General features: G+C 37.1%; 1 protein-coding gene across 7 annotated transcripts in view; it reads left to right on the forward strand.

The window, feature by feature from the left end:
• Positions 1–26,221, forward strand: part of LOC139979445 (alpha-N-acetylgalactosaminide alpha-2,6-sialyltransferase 3-like) — a 44,347-nt gene that overhangs the window by 12,406 nt on the left and 5,720 nt on the right. For 2 of the 7 annotated variants that reach the window (XM_071990233.1, XM_071990236.1), the window contains 6 exons: positions 692–760; positions 1,205–1,319; positions 4,462–4,592; positions 9,326–9,889; positions 15,618–16,021; positions 24,005–24,112. In XM_071990233.1, coding sequence (XP_071846334.1) covers positions 4,554–4,592; positions 9,326–9,889; positions 15,618–16,021; positions 24,005–24,112 — 1,115 coding nt within the window. In that variant the 5' untranslated portion in view covers positions 692–760; positions 1,205–1,319; positions 4,462–4,553. Of the gene's footprint in view, positions 1–691; positions 761–1,204; positions 1,320–4,461; positions 4,593–7,059; positions 7,452–9,325; positions 9,890–15,617; positions 16,022–24,004; positions 24,113–26,221 lie in introns of those variants that run through there. The other 5 variants (XM_071990234.1, XM_071990237.1, XM_071990235.1 and 2 more) reach the window with 3 other exon arrangements.

The raw sequence follows: 26,221 nt of genomic DNA on the forward strand, positions 1-26,221 counted from the left end.
TAGCTTTTACAGAGCCAACAGACTTAATACTGCATTTAATGACTTTACACAGCAATTTAATGACTGTACATAGCATATACACCAAATGACAGTTGCAGCTGGATAAATAGTTAACATAGCATAATGACTTATCGTAGCCACAAATCTATAGAATGCATAATGGATGTATAAATACGTAATATGACAGATAATGAGACTTTATAACGTCGATCAAAAGCTGCATTAATTGCGCTAAGGTATCACGTATTTGCATGACGATCAAGAAGAATGGAGGAAGAAGGTTGAATAGCTTCGTCTGCTCATGCAATTTCTCTTCCAATAGTTAGCCTAAAACTAGAAGTAATTTGGAATTCAACAGAAGTAACGTTATACACCCCATTATTTCTCACGAGTAGGTAAATATATGAATATCAGCATGTTTCGTCTGTTGTGAGATGCATTTTGTAAATACAAAACTCACGATGGCTCTGTGATTTAATTTTTTTGGACCGACTATTTATGATTTTGCGGAGAATAGCTAATCGGACTATAAGATAAACAACGACGAGTGAAATCCAATCACTTCATCAGGCACAAGGAATGCGCTATTAATTTCATTCTCATTTCCACTCAAATGGTTTTCTACACACATTCTAAATCCATTTATCCAAAAGTTGAATGTCTTCACATTGTCTTCTCAATTATTACCCAGATTCCGTGCAGATTTAACTGCCAGTTCATCTGGGGACCGGCATTGCTAATCTCACAAGTTCTCAACCAGGTATGTACACTCATGTTATATAGGCCCTATTTAAAGGTATCATGACTTGTTCATGGCCTTCTAGCATTTTAACATCAACGTTACATGGAGGAGTCAAGATCAAGCTGTTATCCAACAAGAGTTGTTGAAACTGATTTGTGAGGATATACCCCATACATATTGTTCTGACACCATATTAGGATCTCATGTGGACAATTTCGCTGCCAGGGAAGTCTAGAAACTAACGGCATAATAAAATGCAGCTGAAAATGTAACGATGAAACTGAAAATACTGCTAGAGTAGTACTACAGTGAAACCACTATTACCAATCATAAATTTTGGTTTCAATAAGTTTTGGTTTCATATTTAATTCATAATAAATTTTCATAATAAATAATAATAATAATAATAAATTTTGGTTTCAATATACAGATAATGCAGATATTCATGTTTATTATGTACAGTAGCATTTACTAGCAGTCTGCATGGGAAGATTTGGGCAAGTCTCGGTAGCAATAACTCCTAATGCCTGTTTTCATCACCTTTCAAGAATGAATTAACGCAGAAAAATTACTTTTGGTGAGTTGTAGATCATTAAAAGAAATATCTATCTAAGTTGTAGAAACTACTATAACAGTTTTAATTTTAAACAGCTGAGGTTCATCAATCTTTCTTAGTGACTTGTCTGGGCTAAACAGTCTAAAGCACAGACCATTAGGAGGTCAGTTCCTGACCAGGTGCACAACACAAAGCTCAACAGAGAAGTATTGGACATTTGACATAGATCTTTACAATGAAGTAGAAATTTATCAAGGATAAAAAAAAACGACAAATTGTGTTGAATGTCATCTAAGGGTACTCTGCTGTTGATATGAAGTTAAAAGAACATGATTTTTTAAATTTCGTTTATCACATTTTATTTATGAAACAATTGATCAGCATTAGAAGCCTGCACTGAGGAGCCAACATTGTCGTCATCACCAGTGTATAACCGTAAAAGTTTTCCCCGGAAGATAATTTTGTCTTGCTTCTGAGGAATCCTCACTAGTGTATTAAAAGTGTCATTTATCGAAAATAAAATTCGTTTGGACATACTGAACTGATAGCCGTGAAGTCTATACATATTAATAGGATGACCTAAGGCAGAATTCTAATCTTGATGTGCCATAGACCAAGATAAAAAAAAACGAAAAAATAATTAGTGCCAGTAGTGTTTCTATCACAGTTGCTGTTTTCTTTTCCAGTTATTCTCCATTAGCATATATATGCTTTAATCACTGGAAAGCTCCTTAGACGCCCAAACTTGGTGATAATTATGATGACGCCAGCTAAACTCACTGCAGGCCTTATTGTTAACCCTATGTCATTGCTTTTAATACATTCTAATAACTCAAACCAAAAACATGTTCTTTATACTTTTGAACAAAAGATTACCCTTTAATGATATTCAATGACACATGTTAAACATGGCTGTCTGAGGCCATGAAAGTTGTGTTTTTCCCTGTCAAGTGTTGTGTCGCAGTGTTTTGAACTGGCTCAGTGGTCTGTGTTTTATTAGACTGTGCAGCAGGTGAAACCTCAGCTGTTTAAAAGGTAATTTCTCTCAAATATGAAAGTCTGCAACATATCAAAGATAATTTTGTGACTAAAGTCATCCTTTAAATGTAATGTTGTGTCATTTTGTCATCCACTTATTACAAAATGGACTTGACCGTCTCACAAACGTTAGTCTTGAAGCTCTTTTTTATGAAACCTATATCATAAAGGTATAAATAGTTAGACAAGTGTATGCTGTGTTTAAAAATGGTTTTGATTTTTACCCATTATTACCTTTACACAAGCGAAGGATATTTCAAGGAAAATTGCATCAGTAATTTTCAAAATGAACATATCATACATTCATCACGATCTTTTAAAAAAAAAAATTTCAGACAGTTATACTTATGAAGGTTTTTACGGAAAATTTTTTAGTGACCATCTTAAGAAATATCTGAACGTCAAAAGGATCTCTTTTAAGGCAAATGATGCATGTATTCATGACATGTTCAAGTTTTTGGCGGAACTTTATTAACCATTAATATTGTAATTTACCAATTCATGTTTCCGGGTATTTGATAACATTCATGAATATTTGACAACAGGATGTATCTCACCATGGATACATTGAGGCAATAAAATGTAGCACAATAAGAGTTTTTTTTTTTTTAATATCTTGGCAAATGATTCATGACTGGTTCATATTAGCATTTACATCGGCCTGAATGTCAGAGTTTGTGGTAGATTACTGGTTCAAACAGGCCTGATAAGAGGGGGAATTGGTTGGGGGAGCAGGCCTGATAAGAGGGGGAATTGGTTGGGGGAGGGGGGGAGGTACAGTTTGGGGGATCAGGTTTAATGAGGGAGCCTAGGAAATATGGAATAAATAATAATTATGTAATTTCACTGGGGTAAGAACGAAAAAGGAACAAAAGAAATGGGCCCACCGACATAATTTTCTCAATGGACCTGATGTGGCTCTTGTCGCCACTGGGCACAAGTTTAGTAGTTATACAGTGTATGCTAACTGGTTCTGAAACGAAATGAGATATTAGTTACTCAAAAGAGTGGATCCTATCAACTCACATCTATGTCACAGCAGTCATTGTGGATTGTTTGATTTTTAGACTAGATTGTAGATAAAACTTTCTGAATTTTCAGATATTTGCCAGTAAATGTATTCCTTTCAGAAATTGTCTTTTTGCAATGCTGGTTTTAACTCTGGTTATCTTATTTTCCCTCAGTTCTCCCCCATAACATTGCATCTAAGCACCCTCCATGTTAGGGACTGTGCACCCAACTAACCCCTCCATTCGATCACATAACATCTTAGCCATCTCAGTACAAAAATGGTTGTGCCCCTGGAACCTAGCATGCTGTATTAATGTATTAAAAACTAGGGAATTTTGGATTTTGTTATTTAGGTTTATACTCCAATAGACGAGCGAATGTTTCAACACGATCCACGGTTGAAATGAATAAAGGGGGATAACATGAAAATATTGGCTTGGCCATTTTGGCCTGTGGCAATTACTTTTGAATGAATTTGGTTAGCATTTTCTAGGCTTCCAAAACACTGGATTGTTTGCTTGTATGGCGATTTGGTATAAGAGAAAAATCAATACAGCCATTCTGTACACTTGTTCGTATTATAGGGTAGCTCAGGCACAAAAGCTTTTAACCTTTCATCATAATTTTAGCATGTCTGAATTCCACTGCACTGATCTGTGAGATATTTATATTAAGCAAAGGTCAAAGAACAATTTTGGCTAGGTAAACATCTAGTTATAAGAGCAAATTTATCTAGCATTCCTGTAAGTCAACAATGATCTGCTCTATAAGCGCTTTACAACCAGAAGAAATCACTGAACAAAACGGACGTACTAGGCTATCTGACGTAGATACGATTTAACTACATACCGTATCAAACAAAGTGATCCTATTTGCCTATTAAGAAATTAAGAGATCTTATACATAAAGTGTGAATCCAAACCTTTGGACTTTGCCCACCAGTTGGAATTTTATTTCTATAGTGGAAATAAGGCTGTATCACTTTGGGTTTGATACATTGACACAGTCTCGCTGCCCAATACCACTGTGGATCTGTAGAAATATCTTAACAAATCTTCCAGCTGCATGTGTTTGTTCTGCTATACATTGAAAGCCCTGTTTTCTCCTTCAACAGTGATTGTAGCTTCAGCTTTGTAATATCTGATGTGGAAAAGTTTCACATGGAAATCGGTAATAAAGATTAGATGACGTGGAAATGGCAGAGACATGGGATTGGGTACACAGCAGCGTATCCAGCAAAAATGGGTAAGTCCTAACAGCAGCTTGATTTATCTTATATAAAAATGGGTAAGTCTTAACAGCAGCTTGAATTATCTTATATAAAAATGGGTAAGTCTTAACAGCAGCTTGAATTATCTTAAATAAAAATGGGTAAGTCTTAACAGCAGCTTGAATTATCTTATATAAAAATGGGTAAGTCTTAACAGCAGCTTGAATTATCTTATATAAAAATGGGTAAGTCTTAACAGCAGCTTGAATTATCTTATATAAAAATGGGTAAGTCTTAACAGCAGCTTGAATTATCTTATATAAAAATGGGTAAGTCTTAACAGCAGCTTGAATTATCTTATATAAAAATGGGTAAGTCTTAACAGCAGCTTGAATTATCTTATATACAGTAGATTTAATGCATCCCAATTCAATTCAGAGTGGAATTTCAACTGGATTTCAGGAGTTTTGCAAATCCCGCATCCGGCCAGAACTTTTCGTGTCTTGATGTTTGTTGGATTATTATTAGTTTCTAAGCCTTTTTGGGAAACCCTAATTATGCATCTGAGCCCACTACAGTAGCAAAGAAAACCACTCCAACCCATGATCCTTTGCCAAGTATGGTATTGATTCCCAACACGAGATATCACACATTCATTTATGTGTTCTACCTGCAAGCCTTGCTTTACTACAAGAGGTGAATGGAGTAGGCTATGTTGCAGCCTACACAAAAATCTGATTGAACTGTTTTGCAAATTATGGCCTTATTTCCTCGTTGCATCATCTGAAATGCCTATATAGATGACGTGACATTTGAAAGATGTCTGCTTATTATTTTATGTTTCCCAAAAGTCAAATGTGGCCATAAAATAAAATTCTCATCCCAATAAATGCATCAATAGATGCAACTTTATGCAAAGTTCAACATTTCTCATCCCAACAAATGCAGTAGATCTATGCAGCATTATGCAAAATTCAATATGAAAACTTCGAAATCATTAAAAAATAATACTGCATTCCATCTTACTTTAGGGAGGGCTATCTTAAGAATTTTTGTTTTCTCTTGTGAATTGCTGGATTTAGACTCCAGCAACATGCATTTTAACTGTCAGCATTCAAGGGCTGGGGACGTCCTCTTTATACTTTGTATTTCCTATCTAATTTCCAGCTGTGGTTCTTTACAGAACTGGTGACTTTATGTACTACAATGTGTAGGAGCTAGGTTGTCCCGAAATGTCTTGCTGCTCGATATGCCAGACTTGTTTGTGGAGTTTTTACACAATAGTCTTATAAGTGGTTCCAACAATTACATAATTGTTGTTCCTTGTAGATTCCTCCCCCACCCCCCTTCTACCCCACCACTCTTTTCCCCACAGAAACTATTGGATTATGTTAATTTGAATATGGTGAAATGTGTATCAAGTACCATACATACTGATTAAAACGAGGGGAGAAGTTTGAAAATTCCTTTGTTTGCTCTTGGTTGTTAATTAATACTATATTAAAAGGATGACTGAGAGGCAGAATTTTAGTTTTGATATTTTATAGTACTTACAGGAAAAAAGGAAAAAAAAAGAAATTTGTGTCCTATGGTAATAATTCTATAATAGCTATACTGGAGGGATTGTCTCTGGGACAGGTTATCATTGACCAGGGGTAATATAACGTTTGTAAAGCGCTTTGAGACCTATCGCTGGTATAAAGCGCTATATAAATCGAACATTATTATATTATTATTCTTGGTTTATGTTTTTTGATATATATAATTCACCTTTGTTATCTCTCGAAAGCTCCTTTGAAGCTAAATTGATAATGAACTCTGCTCCTCAGTGCAGTCCTAAATGTTATTTTCAATCCTCTTTCTTAAAATTAAAAAATAATCCCCAAAAAATCCCCCCAAAAATCGAATAACTCAACTAAAACGTGTCGTATTATTAACTTCATATGAACAACAGAACATCCTTGGGTGACATATGCATTCAACAACATCTCTCAGCAGTGGTTTGCAACAGTTTATTGCATATCAGAATTAAGTTGCTCCATAAATTTGTCATCCGTTAAGAAAAGTGTCGGTTTAATCAAAAATTGCTATCATATAGAATAATATAGACACTTTCTAACCTTCATTTGTTGAAAGAAGCAAGGGGGATGTTTTGGTTTCATTTTATATTGAACAATGCCAAAGAAAGTAATATGTATATATTTTCTTTACCTTTTTATTGGGGGGGGGGTGGGTTGGCAGGCAGGCAGGGGATGAAAGTGGCTCTTTTTGGTTTATAAAGCTGATTTTCTATTGTTGCTTAATTGTAGCCTCCATTGGGCATTACTACAAGAGTAAAGCCTTATTGGAACAATTGTTCTCAGATTTATCATAGTCTACCACAGGAGATATCTATGAATGAAAATTGCAGCATTGTTACGATTGCAGGATTCTGTGTTTGGGACGCAATCTTTTTTTTGGGGGGGGGGAGGGACAACCCCAAGTACACACACTCACAACTAGGCATATACAAAGCACAACAAATACTTTTTGGAATGAATGTCTTTCTTTCTTTTCAAAAACCACAACTTCCAAAAGAACCAAACTGTCTACCACTCCTTTGAATGTAAATGATTGAATTTGCTTGAAAACAATAAGTCATAAAAATCAACCACAAAGTACAGAGTTAACATGCACTCCCATTACAGAGATTTTCATGCTGAAAAGTCAATGATGCATTTCCAAATTTCCTGTGATTTGATTGGCGCCTGGTTTGCCTCTAAACTAAACAGCCAGACGACAGCTTATTTTTCGTCAATGGCGCCATATATATATATATATTGTTATGTGACCGTTCTCATACTTAATGTGGAGAACAGATCACGGGGCATAAAACGGAGAACACAAGGATGGAAGTAAGTTTAAGCATTTAATAAGCTATTTACATGGCAGAACAAAGTATAAATATGAACATAATACATAACTATAGATTCTTAATTCAATTAACGTCTTTCTGCACATGGAGAGCCGGGGGGAGAGTTTCAGCTTATTTCTTGAGTTACCTTAGTGCTATAGGCGGATAGTGTCCAGGTTTGCTTTAGAAGTAGTTCGGCTGGATGTAGATAAAGTTCAGGTAGAGCGACGAGAATCCATTAGAGTGAGTAGGTCGGAGTTCCGACAAAAGTATAGAGTTAAATATTCACTGTGTTTAAAATGGGCACAGTAATCAAAGCCAAGGAACCATCAGAGGTGTGGCAACCTCTGAACGGAACGAACGGAGAAAACGGAGAGGGCGCTCAATCGGGCGTCTGCAGCTTTTATACCCGGAGTGTAAAGGAATGTTCCAGTAAGTTATGAATATTCATGAAGTCCGCAGAAACACTTTGTTGGCGAGTTCCAGTTATGTAGAGCGCGTGTGCACATCTGGGATCGTAACAATCGGAAGACTCGGAGACTTGAATGGTAACTTATATTACGTAATAGGGTAGGTGAATAAGTGGGTTACATATATATATATATATATATATATATATATATACATATATATATATATACAAATATATATACATATATATATACATATATATATTGTATATATATGTATATATAATATATAATAATATATAATATATATGTATATATAATATATATAAATATAGAGAGAGAGAGGGGGGGGGAAGGAGCGAAAGAGAGCCTTTAGCTAAAATTTCTACTGTCCAAGGAGAAAAGATCAATTTTGTACGTTTTATTTAGCTACTTTCATGAAATATTGGACCCATTTACGGGAATTTAAGATGTGGAGTTAAAGCTAATGCTGACATGTGCAAAATCTAAACGAAATTTCTCTTGACCAGAAACCTTTTCTAACTCTTAGACCTTTGCAAGTACAGATTTATCTTACTCTGACATAATTATCTGATCATACTTGGATGAAAATGAGGTAGTGGAAGACAGCAAGAAACCAAACCAACTTTGAAGCAAAAACCATACAGAACGTTTTAAATTACTGTGAACTTTGAAAAGAACATATGTGGCCCTTATTATAGTATCAGAGAATGACTGTATTAACAAAGCATCATAAATGTTTACTATATGTAAATTGCAGTCCATGTGTAAATACATCTGGAAGAGTCTAGATACAGACTTCCCAAAGCCAATATTGTTGACTCAATAATAACAACACAAAAACAAGCACAAATTCAGAGAAGCGGTATAACCAGATTAGGAAACAGATGACAGTTTCCCCCGAACAGGGTCCAACTTGTCTCTCTTAAAGTTATTGTCTCATGTTGTTTGCCAACGGGTGACGATTAAGTAGAATTAAGATATGGACAAACTAAAATGCCTATAGGATGGTAATATGCGCACTTGAACTTTGCCTGCGACTCGTTTAAGGTTTCCAGCTAATATATGCTTCTTGAAGTTTGCCCATGACCACTTACTAATGACATTTAATCATAAGGCAGTAAAAATTCTGTAACCCTCCACGTAACTTGATCAGTTTACATCATTTCTAGAAATCTTGGAAGTGGTTTTAAGTCAACTATAGAGTGGTGTTTCCTGTCAAATGTATTTTGGACATTGCAAATTATATTGGGGGGAGGGGGGAGGGACACTGAACACATTGTGTGAGCCATTTGGTGGAGGGTGGTGTGTCCCTCATGCCCCCCCACCCTTTGCAACACCACTGGTTCTCACTATTAAATGAAATATCAATTTCAGTGTCAATCAAATCAACCTATTTACATCATCATAATGCTGTTAAGTTATATCGTTCTTTCTCTTGTAGAAAAATCAGAACCTATTAATCATCCTGGTGGGGTACACCGTCTTTGTCTTAGTCTTCCTCTACTTCACGGTGGAGATATCGCTCACGAAGCAAGATGTGCTGCGAGATGATTTCGAATACATCACGGGGACCGTCGCCTCTCGAACTTTCTCACAAAAGCCCGACGGAGGAAGGAACGAGACGTTCATCTTCACGTCAAATACCACCGTCCACGCCACGGCCGGAGGCGGTCACAATGTCACAGGCGTGCACGGACTAATACCGAGCATTAACTGCACTGACAATGGTAGTCTGACCGTGTTCGAGAACCAGCAAAGCCAGATGCTGACAGATCTGGCTCGGAACCAGGATTTTATCGCGCTTCTCGTCGTGAGCAGCTCGGACAATAACGAGAGCATCGCCGATTACTTAATCGGCAATCTATGTAAACCTGGCACGTCGTTATCTCCGGAACATAGAAGAAACGTGGTAGAGTTTATCGACAATACCCTCTTAGCAGCTGCGGTCGGTCCCTCGCAAGCACCCGACATTATGAAATATTATCGTTCTGTGATTAATCAACGGGTGAGTATTAAAAATTATTTCAAATCAATTCTGCTGACAGATCTGTCATTTTGATGCTTTCATATCGTGTAATGCTTGGGTCCGTCGATCTTTAAGACCATGTGAGAGATGGCATGATGAATGTACTTCATAATGAATGAAATCACAACAAATAATTAATGTATTCATGACATATTTCCCTGGCCTACACTAATGGGGCACATGTTGAACCTGACCATATTGTCTTCCTAAGCAGTCCGGTACAGACATATATTGGATACACCGTCTGGACAATTTTCCGACCCGCCTGGCCTAGGTAACTCGAACCGCGATTTCACCTTTGAATTAGCCAAGGTATTTCTGCACCATGTATCACCCATCAGATATGACCTTGCAGGTTCCCGCAACTTCATTAGAGTTTCCTGTACTTTACTGTGCTGTTAGGTATGCAAAGTTAAGTACATACAAGGATAACACTAGCAGCCCATCTGAATCGTGTCGAAATAGTTTATAAAAGTTACAACACGTGGAAAATACCTACTAAATGAAGCCAAAAATTTCGTACCTTTCACATTGCTGCAAAGAATATTATGGACGCAGTGTAACACCAGCAATGAATGATAAAAAGGATCGTATTTAAAGTTGGCGTATATTTTACCAGTTTGGTTACGAAACATAATTACTTAATTAGTTGTCAGCATAGCCTGTTAACGATAGGATAGATTTTATACGTAACTGAGAAAATTGAAGAAAATTTTATTGTTTGGATTCTGGTATTTAACACAAGGGGTATTTAAAATTCTTAGTTGTCTTACCTACATGAAATCAGGTTTATTCTTCACATGATATCATTATTTAGCACTTTTGTGAACCAGTTTGTGACTCAGTTCGAGTACATGTTTTATAAAGCTCTCAGTCTAAGTGTTGAACGTAGTTGCTCAACCAAGTCAGCAAATCATACAACAGAAGTTACGATAATGAAAGGCTAGTGTTTTTCCAATTGCTAGCACACACCACATTTGGTGGGGTATTTGATTGTTCATTTAAAAAAAAAATTAAGGACCTGAAAAATTGTACAATGGCTTCTATCCATAATCGACACATGGAATGTCAGGAATGTTTCGTGATGTACATTGTGACGAAGAGGTCTTAACGTTATGATGTGTACACAGTCACATGATGCCGGGTACAAACGATTTTCAAACCTAGAGTAAGGCCGTCTGTAAGCAAATTTTCGATAGCGTATTTAGTTTGTATTTATGGGCACGGAAGATAAAACCGTGTTTACACGTTTGATACAGGCTTTTCCAAAATGGTTGTCGAAGCATCTATCTTTCACTCGCAACTTTTGTTGAATGGAAAACTTTGCCAAAAAGCACGGCAGCGAATGACAGCAAACTTGTCTCAAAACTCTTTAAATTTTGGTATATTTTGCGTATTATGACCGATGGCATACAGGCAATGCAACAGGAAATAATCTAGGAGGTGTTTAGGAGGTGTTTGGCCACCGTAAGTGTTTTTATATACATGTACAGACCTTTGCAGGCTAATAGCAGCCAGTAGATACTAGATAGACAATTAGATACAAGGAAGAAGTAGCCGAAGGTTTGATCCTGTGGTCAGCAGGAAACAAAATCATCACGTAATTAACTATTACTGGACATCTGCCAGAGTGGGAGATATGAGAAGTAGTAATGTCACCTAGGTTGGCTAACATCTTGTTCGGGAAAAATATTCCGTTTGAACCGTAATATATGACCAGGATATTTAATATATATATGACCAGGACATATTAGTATATATATATCCTGGTCACGTACCTACAAAATTCCCCTTTGTTAATTCCTGAAAGTCAATACAGAATCTAGTAGTGCTTTATGTAATATATATTCATGTCAATGATGCTCACATCACAAGTGTGATATATTGATTGTCTGAAGTGTTGATCTTGAAAAACATGTATATTTTTTTTTCTTCAACATTTGTTAGCCAAAACACTTACCGATGTGTTGATACTCCTAACTGGTATGTTCATAGAGCACACATGTGGAGTGCAGAGCATTGATTTCAAATGAAAACACACATATTTTCAACACTGAAGATGTCTGTATTTTTATTTTTTTAGTTTAAATATGAAATGATTTGTCCACATAAAGTACCATATACTTCTCCAATATAAACATAAGTGGTTGTCAGTTTGCATAGGTGTTCACCAATATGTTATCTAGAATAGTAAACGAAAATATTAAACATGTAGTTATGTATATATGTAATACCACTTAAATGATTATATGTGGGGAAGTTTGCAAATGGGGTAAAGATTATTGAGACAATTACTGGTCGTTTGAAGATGGTGTTCTGAATAGTTTGTCTGTAGAACTTCCCGTTTGATTGCAGTTAATGTACCGATCAGCTTCATATGAAGTGATTGGTATTAGGGTATAATTGCACCCATAAGAAGAGTCATTGATCAAAGCATGTTGCATATAAGCTTGGAAGTATAAAACTTTCATGTTGTAAGGGACAAACATGCAGCAGTTGATATTGTGCCTTGAACTGAATATATATTCAATGCCCAGATCCTTGCACTGGAGGGTACCAAGTGGATCTTTAGTAATACATTTGTACAACCTGTGCCAATCCGATGACTGGTTTGCCATTATTGGCATTCATTCATTCATTTGTTCATGCATTCATTCAATGTTTCATTCATTCATACATTCTTTCATTTATTCATTCATTCGTGCATTAATTTATTCATTCATTTATATTCATGCATTCATTCTTTCATTCCTTCAAAAATTCTTTCATTTATTCATTCATGCATTCATTTTGTCATGCATTCATTCTTTCATGCATTCATTCTTTCATTTATTCATTAATGCTTTCCTTTATTAATTCATGCATTCATTCATTCTTTCATGCATTCATTCTTTCATTCATTATTTCATTCATTCATGCATTCATTTCAGTCATTCATTCATTCATTAATGCATTGATTCTTTCATGCATTCATTCATTCTTTCATGCATTCATTATTTCATGCATTCATTTCATTTATCATTCATGCATTCATTCATTCGTTCATGCATTCATTCTTTCATGCATTCATTCATTCATTATTTCATCCATTCATTCTTTCATTTATTCATTCATTCGTGCATCCATTTATTCATTCATGCATTCATTTATTCTTACATGCATTCATTCTTTCATTCCTTCATGCAATCATTCATTATTTCATACTTTCAAAAATTCTTTCATTTATTTGATCATGCATTCATTTATTCATTCATGCATTCATTCTTTCATGCATTCATTCTTTCATTCATTCATTCTTTCATGCATTTATTCATTAATGCATTCCTTTATTCATTCATACATTCATTCTTTCATGCATTCATTCTTTCATTCATGCATTCTTTCTTTCATTCATTATTTCATTCATTCTTTCAATGAGTTCCTTGAAAGAAGTTAAATGGTTGATAAAAATATATATAACGGTAATTTCATACCAAATCTGCACTTGGAGTTTTTGACTGCTGTAATTGAATCAATGGAAAAAAACAAACATTGGATATTTCATTAAATTAGACAAATGTATGAGGCTCAGAGACATTTTATGATTGTGTACAATGTAAACTGGGAGATGAAAGGGTCTGCAAGTCTTACAAGGCTTGCCAATGCACATTGAAATCACTGTGAGCTAAATAAATAAGACTTTTATCAACTTATAGTGACTGGTTCAACAAGTCAAATTATTGATTTATCTGTTAAAGGGATGCAATCTGGAAAGACCCTCAATTGGTGAAAGGGATAATATTACATTATGCAATTGTACAGGCTATTAGCGCTATAATAGTGGTAACTCGTCACCGTTCACCGTTGTTACCTATAAATAGACGGTACTAGTCAGTCCTTAAAACGATTTAAAGAGTAGCCTACAGTACACAGTTGTGTACGGAAAAAGCCTGCCTATAGTTACATTATGGCGAAAGGTAAATTTGGTGGATTGATGCTTAGATATGTGGCGAAAGAAAGAAAGAATACAGTGTAAGCATATACATTAAGACAAATTTTGAATGCTCTGGGTGAAGTTACAGATTTGTGCACACGTGTACAGTTTAGGGACTATTGATACACAAGAGCTATTACTTAAGTTGTTCCTGATTGGTTTCAAATTGCACTTCAACTGGTTTTGAAAGGATGTATCACAGCATGATTTTGCTTACTGCTTATTATTTATATCATTGTAATATGAGAACCTACTTTCCTTAATCCTTTTTTTTAACGGTTTAAATTGTCTAGCAATTGCAATGAAAATGTCACCAATCTATGTACTAGTTCAATATCACTGTATACCTGACACTATGTACCGTTAGTATCATCCGTCCATTGCGGCAGCTGTATTTTACGATGATTTTTTATGGTCCATTGCGGCAGCTGTATTTTACGATGATTTTTTATGGTAATATTTCAAGGATAGTCTTTGATATGGATATACAGTATGACAGATATGAAGAAGAATTAAGGAGAAGAAGAAATGTCAAACTTCTTGTTAAATTACTTCTACATCTTTGACTTCTCTTTAGATATTGAGTAATTATGCAAATGAGTTGCAAAATCTTGGATGATTTGAAGCACAGATCACAAAGATAGTTATGCATATATTTATGATTTGTACTGACAAAAATAAGAACTGAATTTTTTTCACTTGATGTATTTAGAGCTTAATAGCAACTGGAAAACATGTTTCTTTTCTTCGTTTTTCCATCTTGCAAATGGCAGTAATTTTCAATGTAAACATAAACATAACAGCTATGATTATGCAATGGAGAGCACTTAAGTGTTAAAAAAATTATTTTACAAGTTTAACAGATTGATAGTACTGTGCAGTAGTAATACATAGGACTGGCACTTTGCATGGTCAGGGGGCATATTAGCACGTAGAGGGATTGCTGGATAAGAAATTTAGAATGAACATTCTTTCATGATTTGGGGGAGGAAAGATACACTTATGGACAATGGAAGCATCTGGGGAGAGCATAAGGGCAACAATATATATAGGTGCATGCATGGTGGCAAATTTGCAAGGTTTTTTTCTTTCTTTCTGGTTGCCTCTTGGACAACCAGGTCAGGTTATCTGAACAGCAAATTTGGTTGCCCACAAAAATGTAGTGAAATAGCAAAGATTTATGTATACATACACTGTATTAAAGTAGAGAGTGATACTATCACCAGCTTTGGGCTAGTAAATCTCCACTTCTGGTGGATCATAGGCCAACCACTAATTTTGGTTTATTTCAGTTTACATTTCCAAGTGATGGAGGGTTATACCATTATTGGTACCTGTATATTTAGGGGTATTTAATTACAATTTACCCAATCTGAATTTAATGTAACAACTAGTTGTCCATGGGACTACCGTACCTCAAAGGCTGCAGTTTAGTGTCTGAACAGAAATATGGTTTTCTCAGATGACCCGGACGACCCCGATGACCGTTAATTATGTGCCCCGCAGGTTTCATCATCAAGGGAATGGGAGGGATGAATGTTTACATCAGAGAACCAGAAAATTAATACTAATGGGATGAATGGACTCTGCTCTTTATCATTTGTACTGTGGTTGTACTGTACTCATTGTGCTCTTGTTCTGTGCTCTCTGTTTCGATCAAAAACTTCAAAGGTGACAGGTCTGTGGCATATCAAGTGATTCTAACTGCGTTTACTTTGTTATGATATCTTCCAGGTATTCAACCTCCACTGTCCAACGTGTGCCTTGGTGTCCAGCTCTGGGAGGATTTTGGGTTCGAATGCAGGGAGCGAAATTGACAGACATTCATGCGTGGTCCGGATGAATAGCGCACCCACACTGGGCTTTGAAAAGGACGTGGGGTCCAGAACAACGGTTCGGGTCTCGTCCTTTGTGTCCGTGATGGCGATGCAAAGAAACAATCATTCATTTATATTTGGACCGGAAAGAGGTGTTTATAACTTGTATTGGGGCTTGGATAAAAAACAGCATGCAAAGAAGCTGAAAACATTAACAGACGAAGTCAAGAAAAACGGCACACATACAGAGGTCTATTACCAGCAGTTAGAAGGAGAAATATTTCTAAATCAACATTTCTATGAGATGACTGGACAAGACATGTAAGAATTCTTTTTATCTACGAGATTTTCAAGATGCACGTGCCTACCCAGACATTGCATCTTCTGTGTTCTCCAGTGTGTCTTCTTAGTAGATGCCATTTCTCTCGTCATTTAAAGGCATTGAAGACTTGCCCCAAACCGCGTGCCGCGCTCTGAAAAAGTTAACTTACCGTTGCTTGCAAGTGACGTTTTCTTCTTGTCGCTACAAAATGCAGACAGTAATGAAACTGATACTTTGTTATCTTTTATGTAGACCTGAGATGTCCATCGCTGCTATGTACACTATGTTGTGGGTATTGACCGTAGCTGTATGTATCGACTGTACACTAGTGTCTAATTACCGACGGTAGCAAGCTGTGTGTGTATTTTCTGGGATCGATAGTGGTGTCTAACACTTCTGTTACACCTCATTCGAAACTAGGTTAGATTACCGGCATGAGACGTTTCTTTGTGCGCGAGTCTTCACACCCTTTAACCTTTCACGTTAGCCCCACTTTGAGCACATATAGACTCTCCAACAGGCCATGGGCTTGAGAAGTCTAATCAATTGATTGATGGGTCCTTCAAATTCCCTATCCTCATTGGGTCCTACAAATTTACTTCGCTCCTCGCTTACCTGTCTCCCCACAACCTTAGCACCCTCATTCTACCGCGCCTAGAATGTCCTGGTAACCTTTTAACACTGTGCACCCTCTGTGACCCGGCTTCACGGGTCACCGCCCATCCTCATTCTACCAACCAAAGCGTCTACATCGTATATTTTCGAGCGGATCTTTTTCCACCGAATTTCGTCCACTTTTGGTTTCTAGGATCGGAAATTTTTTCCCATCCACTGTTCTTGGAAGCTTTTGAAGCCTTTGCAGCCCAATAAGTATCCTTTTCTTATTCTAAAAGAGGTTTTAGGGCTGTTTTCTCGGGAGCGGCATTCGCTCCGTTTTTTCTGTGCAAAACACTAGCACTGGTAGCAGTTCCGCGAATTGTTTACCGTAGTTACGCTAGTTCCCGCCTTTTTTGGCTACACACGCTATTGCGTTAGTTCTTTCCCTCACCCGTTGTTTAGTTGTTAACTACTCTACTTCTCTTGTTTTTCATGTGATAACTGCATGCTTTGATTCTTTGGTTTGGATAAGATCATGTCCAGATCATTGGATAATCATACCCTATTATTACTTGCAGGATCAATTTGTCAGGTAATTACTATGGTAATTGACCTTAGTGGCTAGTTTCTACCTACCATTATAACATGGGGATGAGGCTTAATTTGCTTTGAAGGCCCATGGTATGCACTGTCCCATTCACACAAATGTATGACCGTGGTGTACCCTAACTGAGTTTGTGTAATGCGGTCCATATTGAGCTGCACTGGAATAGGAACCGAACAACATAGCCATGGGCGGCGATCATGGGGGGGACGGGGGGACATGTCCCCCCAATATTTAAGGTGGGGGGATATAGTATCTAATATCCCCCCCAATATTTGGAGGCATAGTTTTTTTTTTAGCATATTTTTTGTATTTTTTTTATGATATCGCTAGTAATTTTGAAATAGAAAATGCTTAGATGCAACTTACAAGGCCTGGGAAGTGCCATTTCCAGCGATCTGGGAGGCATTTTCGGCCAAAATTTTCTTTTGCGCTTCGCGCCAACTTATGGTGGCGCTACGCTTAGATAGTTTGCCTACAAGCTTTGCCCCTCCCTTGGCAAATTCCTCGCAAGGCGCCTTTCTAACCGTGTCTCAATTTGTTACTATATATGACCGAAAGTAGGGGACGGGTGGGGGACATGTCCTCCCAATAGTTTAGGTGGGGATATACGGTAGTATCTAATATCCCCCCCCCCAATATTTGGTGGCATAATTTTTGTGTGTTGGTATAAATAGAAAATTATGCGTGAGATTATTTATCCAAATCATATTTGGCGGTGGCTAAAACTTCATCCAATACATGCTGCATGAGGTAAATGACTCTCCGTGGTCGTTTCTGTGACCTGTGACCGTAAAGCATGTTGTCACTCATGATTATTATCATAATGTCTGTACATCTCTTGTGTATGAGTGTTAAGTACGTAAAATCCTATATATGATCCATATCGATATGGGTTCACTGGGTTTCCATTTGGCCTGTTTCCTACAAGATTTCTAACCGCAGGCGCGTAGCCAGGGGGGGCGAAGGGTGGAGACCGCCCCTCCCCCTCGAGCATAATTTTGGTGTATTTTTTGATGATATCGAAGTATTATAGTAGCCGTTATAAGAGGTTTTAATATATGTACACCAATAAATTAACTGTGTCTGAATTTTCGAAAATTCCTTGACCAACATTCTTCATCATACTTCCCTCTACTCGTGCAATTTTGACCGGTCTGTTAGGGGTTGAAGGGGGTTTTTCTATATTGGTTGTCCATAGATGAAATTTTGTGCAACATTATGAGTATGTTTTGAAGTGAATTATTATTCAAATTCTGAACAAATAATGGGCTTAAAACCTTGAAAAGTGGGGCTGACGGATATTGTGGAGCGTTACGTAGAATTACATACAAAAGTAATGATCCACAGGAGATGCGATGAGGTCGAACATGATGTGTGACTGGTGACAATCTTGAAAAAGTTTATGAATGAAAAAAAATTATTGGGAAAACTTGGTTCTCAGGCAAAATTGTAAAGCTGGTTGACCATTTTCAAGCCGGAGAAGTGCCATTTCCGGTGATCTGGGGGCTATCAAAACCAGAAATTTTCTTGTACGCTGCGCGCCAACCAATGGTGGCGCTCCGCTTTGATAGTAATTCGCCTGCGTCCAAGCAAATGTCCCCCCCAATATTTACAACAAATCGCCGCCCCTGAACATAGCTGCTGCGATTTGAAAGTGAAATTATAACCACTTTTTGGAACACAAATGTTATACCATACAGTCCGGTTGAAACCAGCTCAAATTTAGACTGTGCAAGGAGGAAACATCAAATTTGTATTCTGAGGCACTCTCACAAATTATTAAACCGACCTACCGGAATCATCCGGTAAAGTTTTAACACAAGCCCGCACAGTTAGGGGCAATTTTCCTTGCTACGACCCGTTTTCATTTCAAGACCTTATTACAAATCTATATCAATCTCTTTCTGGTGGAATGTAGCCAAGGTAACAGTGAAATCACTGTAGGTGGAGGATAAAACTAAACCACAGAGCAAAATCAAATACATCATCGTTATTTTTGACCTTTGAAAGGATGTGTTTGTTCAGCTTATTCAATTAAGTTACGTTATCATTCTACATCATCATCATCATCAGGTGTGCATGGTCTTGGTTATGGTCTACCAAGATGATGTTAAGTCTACTCTCTACTCTAACTCTACTCTACTCTTAACTCTACCCTGTCAATTAATGATCTTTTGGTATCTGAAAGTTAGGCCTGCTCACCTGATTTGGGTGAAATAAATCTATACTGTTGTCCACAGTGGTCTGTAAAGATTCTACAGCATGTAAACATCCTTGGCAACGCACTATGTTCGTGTGGGAGGAGGGGAGGCAGAGATGTTAAAGGTATTGAAGACTCGCCCCAAACTGCGTGCGGCCATCTGAAAAAGTTTACTTTCTGTTGCTTGCAAGTGACGTTTTGTTCGTGTCGCTACAAAATGCAGACAGTAATGAAACGTAATACCTTGTTATTTTTAGCTGGACCTGAGATGTCCATCGCTGTATCGTTTATTCACTGTGCTGTGGGTATTGACCGCAGCTGTATGTACTGACTGTACACTAGTGTCTAATTACCGACGGTAGCAAGCTGTGTGTGTATTTTCTGGGATCGATGGTGGTGTCTAACACTTCTGTTACACCTCATTCGAAACTAGGTCAGATAACCGGCATTAGACGTTTCTTTTTACGCGAGTCTTCACACCCTGTAAGGCAGGCCCGGTATTAATTTAAGGCAGCTTGCTGTTGCTAGGTATCAACAGTCAGTAAGACCAAAATGTCACTGTCTGCTAAAGTTCATCAAATATCTCATCAGTATTTTCAACATCTTTATTCACAGAACCTTTCCGTCAATTGTTAATGTAGTACCTGCTAATAAATAAGATGAAATATAACCAAAGAAATTACAATTATTTGTGCAAACCATTGGCCCATCAAGTAGTTTCCTGAACTATTTTTATCACTACACAGAACATGTTGTCATTGTAAAGTACATAACTTGTAATGTTAACTAAGCAAGGCTGATGTTTACATAAGGTTACTTCCCAATCCATACAGCCAACTCTCACTGTTTTGCCACGAGATGCTCGGTTTATTTTCTCACTCCGGTGGGATCACCAAATATCTCACATGCAATTTGATCTTAAACCTGTGGAATGAAGTACTAGTAGATTTACATGGAGTTTTTTTGATATTTGGAATGTTAAAGGCATTGAAGACTCGCCCCAAACTGCGTGCCGCCCTCTGAAAAAAAAGGTTAACTTTCCGTTGCTTGCAAGTGAAGTTTTCTTCTTGGCGCTACAAAATGCAGACAGTAATGAAACGTGATACCTTGTCATCTTTTATCTGGAACTGAGATCAGGGAGTTCCATAACAACTCCCTGCTGAGATGTCCATCCCTGCTATGTACACTGTGTTATGGGTATTGACCGTAGTTGCATGTATTGACTGTACACTAGTGTCTAATCACCGACAGTAGCAAGCTGTGTGTGTATTTTCTGGGATCATATGTGGTTTCTAACACTTTTGTTACACCTCATTCGAAACTAGGTCAGATTACAGGCATGAGATGGTTCTTTGTGCGCGAGTCTTCACTCCCTTTAAAGCCATGAGTTTGATGTGATTTTTAGAACATTTTAATTCTCTGGTCTATTGCTAAGTCATCATCTGCTGTGATTGTGCTATGCAGACAAGTGAACAGCCTGTTTCTTAAAAATTAAAAAAAAATTAAAAAACTGAAATCGCACTAGGTGAGAACTTTTATTAGTATAGTAATTCCTTTTTGGACAGAGTCCCCTTTGGCGTTGAGAGAACCTTTATAGAAATTGCTAGTTCATTGGATACCAGCAAACCCTCTGAACTGCTATCATACTAAATAAATCCAGATTTGGTGTGGTGTGTGTCATGTTTTTGCAGGATGAAGATTACAAGTTCAAGGTTACTGACGGTTAAATCAATCGAAGAGATCCACGTATATCACCGCACATAGGCGTAGAAGCTCAATTTGATTTGGGGGGGGGGGGGGGCTGTGGCGACTTGCCTGGAAAATATAACCAAAATTTTTCAACTTGTTAATTTACATATTACATAGGCATGCATCGGTTATTACTTCGCATGCCAGTTACATCATTTGCAGTGTTATTACCCTTCCATATTGGTTATCATTTTTGGGGAAGTCGTAACAATAATAATGATGATAATATCATCCAGTTTAACCATTGAAAAACACATTGCAATTTATTTTTCTTACAGTAGGTGCCCCGAAAAATTGTCAGCATATTGCCCGAATTTTCGAAAAAATATTTGGTTGGGGGGGCTGTAGCCCCCAGCCCCCCCCCTGCCTCCTACGCCTGTATGTCACCGCATTTGTGTATGTATGCTTGTGTATCTCAGGCTCAAGACTATACATTGAAAATGATGACTGTACAGTTTGCCACAGTTTTAGAAATTTTCTAAATATTTAATAGAAATATCTAAAAAAAAGAAAAAAATCATACTTCTGTGACAAATTTTGTGTTCACAATTTTGTATTTCATGCCGACGACGGAAAAAGGATTGAATCTAAATTTTCGCTGGTGGTCGTGAGTGTTTGTGTATGTGTTTGTGTAATAGGCATCTGCCTGTGAACACTGAAAGTGAAAATGAAAGTTAGTGGTGAATGATGAATATCTTACCTGGTGAGTGGCATGTTGAGTACAAGATCCGTATTTATGTGAAACAGTAAAAAAAATAATTTGCAGTAGTCAACAGATCTGGTTTTGTAAACTTCAAGCATTATAAATAGAAAAGTCCATCTTGGTTGAACCCCTCTATGGCGCGAGAAAGCGGAATATATTACGTACGAATATATATATGCTGTAATTGCGAAATACATACATGGTTAACTTCAAAAATACATTTAGACATATTTATATATATGTATACAAATATATATTTCCTGAAAATTATATTTATTCCCTTAAAGTATATATATTCTCCAGGCGTACAGAAATTATTTTCTTAATAACAAATATGTATTCTGTGCAAAAATATAAATTCTCTTACAGCAAAATATTCTGTAAAAAATATAAATTCTCTAACACAAAATATATATATTTTTGATGTCATTGTAAATTTATTCTCTAATACAAAAATATATATTATCTTACAATAAATATTCTGTAACGATATATATACTAACACAAAAATTATACTTTTCTATACCAAGAATATATTTATTCTCTAAGAAAAAAATATATATATTCTCTAAGAGAAAAAATATATATATTCTCTAACAAATATATACATTCAGTGAAAATGCGCCCTTTAATACCACTGCTGTAACAGTTTACCTGCCATGGACATTTTATAGGCTCTCGCGGTAGATCGCAGGAAATTTGTATGTATATCCCAAGTACAGCATATATATATTTATACGTCATATTTTCCGCTTTCTCGCACCATACCCCTCATACATGGTATGTAGTACTCCTGCCAGTATTGAAATTGGTAGATTTATAAGGTCACTTGAGGTCAACAACTGTAAAAAATGTCTTGTAAACATGATAACTCTTAAAGTAAGGGTTGTAGTACCAATGGTCATACTTGCTTTGGATTCACCCTTATTGAGTACAAGAAAAACCCCATTCTTTTCAATGAAGGTCAGCAGAGGTCAAACTCAAAAGTGGATCTTAGTTGAAATTCATTCCTGGTGTGTTATAGACCCCTTTGATGAGTGCAAGGATCCAATTGAGTTGAAATTGGTGAAGTTTGCCATTTGGGTCAATATAGGTCAAAGTCTGAAAACCTTGTAGACATGATAATCTCAAAAGTAAAGCTTGGGTTATCTTTGTTCTTAACAGGTAGGTACACATCCGTGTAAGCAGTTTTCTGATTACTTGAAGTCATTAGGCCTAATGGTCAGCGCTTAAAATTCTCGTTTGCAGTACATGTTTCTGTTTTATGTTATCATACAAAATGTGGCAAGGAATAACCGTAAGCCAACTAGCTCTGTGTTTTGTTGAATACTTATACATATGAAAAGAGTGGTGAGTGTCAAATGATGAATTCCTTGTTATGTAGACAGGGTTGACCATCTAGAATTACACAAACCCCCCCATCCCCCCCCCCAAAAAAAGGGAAGGAAGTGTGTTTGATGGGAGTGAAGACTCGCGCACAAAGAAACATCTGATGCCGGTTATCTGACCTAGTTTCGAATGAGGTGTAACAGAAGTGTTAGACACCACCATCGATCCCAGAAAATACACACACTAGCTACCGTCAGTAATTAGACACTAGTGTACAGTCAATACATGCAGCTACGGTCAATACCCACAAAACAGTGTACATACATAACACATACATAACACGATGGACATCTCAGGTCCAGATAAAAGATAACAAGGTATCACGTTTCATTACTGTCTGCATTTTGTAGTGATAAGAGAAAAACTTCACTCGCAAACAACGGAAAGTTCACTTTTCACAGAGGGCGGCACGCCATTTGGGGCGAGTCTTCAGGTCCTTTAAGTTTTGAAGATTTCTATGTACTCTGTGCAGCTGTAATGGATATATATCTTCGACAAGAAAAAAACTTCACTCGCAAGCAACGGAAAGTTAACTTTTCACAGAGGGCGGCACACGGTTTTGGGCGAGTCTTCAGGTCCTTTAACTTTTGAAGGTTTCTGTGTAACTGTGCAGCTATAATATATCTTCCATTTCTTATAAGACCCCTAATATGTAATTTCTCATCATTCTGGGTGTTGTAAGTCTCATTCAGTGTTTAGTGCATAATTTTCCAAATTTTCTCTTACCTCTTTGTTAGAGTCACATCCAAGTCGTGGCTCTCCACTGGTTGGTTCACCTTTGAGCTTCTCCTTGACATGTGTGATAAGTTGGATGTCTATGGAATGGTACCGGAAGACTACTGCCGGTAAGTTCAATTTTGAGATTCTTGGAGTGTTTAGTTTAGGAGAAGTAATGCCAAGCCCCAATTTATTAACCACCTCCTTCCCCCCTGCCCCTCCCCCTAACTTTATTTTTTTTATATTACGTGATACAAATATATGGCTTGGCATGACTAAATTCAAACCAATTGTTTTCTTTCCCATTTCGTGATCTCAGTTAGCACTGAGCCATTGAAGTTGTGACAACGAGGTATTTTGCCACTAGCTGCTGATATTACAGTTAGTGGTACAATAGTGGTACTTTAACACCACTTAAAAAGGAAAGATAATTCACCTAATAATATCATGGTCACTGTATTGTCCACTAAACAGTTGGAAATATACACTCAAACTTCAACATTTGGGGATAGTGAGGCAAGAAGTTTTCTGTAGTGGGGTGAATAGACGGAAGTAACTACCTAAAAATGAGGAGTGAAGCATTCATAAAACGAAAAGAAAGGAGAAAATTAGATTTCATAGGATGAAGGATGATGATTGAGTGTTAATTAGTTCAGTAGAGCAATGTTATTGCTTGGTATGTGTAAAGTAAAGACTTTCAAAAGATAAATAGAAGACTGTGTCATGTGCTACATTATCAATGTATGATGCCATCACTTGCCAGTCACAATAAATACAGTTTGAGGTGTGCAAAAAGTGTCAGGGGTCAGGAGAAGGGATATTCACATCATTTATACATAATGCATGTCCCTAGCAACCAAGGACACAAACATTATGCAATCAAATTACATTCCACTGGAATCTGTCCCGATGTTAGAGCAAGTTAGAAACTACTTTGGAAAGGTATCTCCATCCTCGGCAGGCTCCCATTCCTATCTCCCCCCACCCCCCCTCACTCACCTCCTCCTTTGGTGATACTGTGGGAAATCAAGTATTTCCTCTCCGTGCCAAACCCAATTTAAAAACAAGAAAAATTATGTGTTTTTGTTTATATATTTCTTTTTATATGAAAGCTAGATAAAGAGTTGCAGATTTGTTATAGTGTAAATGGAAAGGTCGGATTAAGTCTTTCCACATTTGTATACTAATTAAAGCCTTACACATGGTGTATTGCACAGCATACATAGTAAGCCTAACACATGGTGTATTGCACAGCATACATAGTACATGCTGCACTTTGGCTTTGGTGCTGTAGCTAACAAATAGCGCATCATCAGCAGTTAAACTTTAGGAGAGTGGTAAATTAGTTAACCATAGATAGATATTTGATGTAGGGTTATTCATCTGAATTCCCCTTACCTATAACAAACAGAGTCTGTTTGATGTTTGTGATATTGTATGGGCACCTGTTGGTTATGCATGCATGCACTTGCAATTAATAAAGTACCATTGGCATTGTTGTGGAAAGATGAAAGAATACCCACCATTAAATTCAGTCAGTTTTATTATTAATTTAATCTCCATGCTTAAAAGAAACCCTAATGAGTTTCCATGGCTGATAGTTAACAAATGTTTTTTTGGAAAACATGCAAATATTGTCTAGATATGTCTGAATTGATAAGTTACCAAACAAACACCTGCTACAAAATATTGCATATTCATGTCTAAAACGTGATTGAAACAAATGATGCAGAGACCAGAGTAGAGTTGATTGCAGCTTAAGCTTACATTGCAAATCAATATTGTGTGTGAGGTAATCATTTCCATATAAAATCCTCTCTTAGATGAAATTGCAACCAATCCGGGCAGTGTCTGCAACAGTTAGTGTCAGACAAGCTGCAATTTATTTGTTTTACAAATTTGACCATCATTTGACCATCTCTCACCACCAGGTGAGAGATACTGAACATAGCATATATCTGTTAAATTGTAGTGTAGGATACTATCCAGTTAGGAGCAGCCAATGGTCGCAACCATGCACACAGTACTTCTATGAGTTATGTGGTGTGGGGTATCCAGTTAGGAGCAGCCAATGGATGCAACCATGCACACAGTACATCTATTAGTTATGTGGTGTGGGGTATTTAGTTAGGAGCAGCCAATGGTTGCAACCATGCACACAGTACGTCTATGAGTTATGCGGTGTGGGGTATTTAGTTTGGAGCAGCCAATGGTTCGCAACCATGCACACAGTACTT

Source organism: Apostichopus japonicus, chromosome 14 (assembly GCF_037975245.1).
Source record: "Apostichopus japonicus isolate 1M-3 chromosome 14, ASM3797524v1, whole genome shotgun sequence".
In the NCBI taxonomy this organism is placed as follows: Eukaryota; Metazoa; Echinodermata; class Holothuroidea; order Aspidochirotida; family Stichopodidae; genus Apostichopus; species Apostichopus japonicus.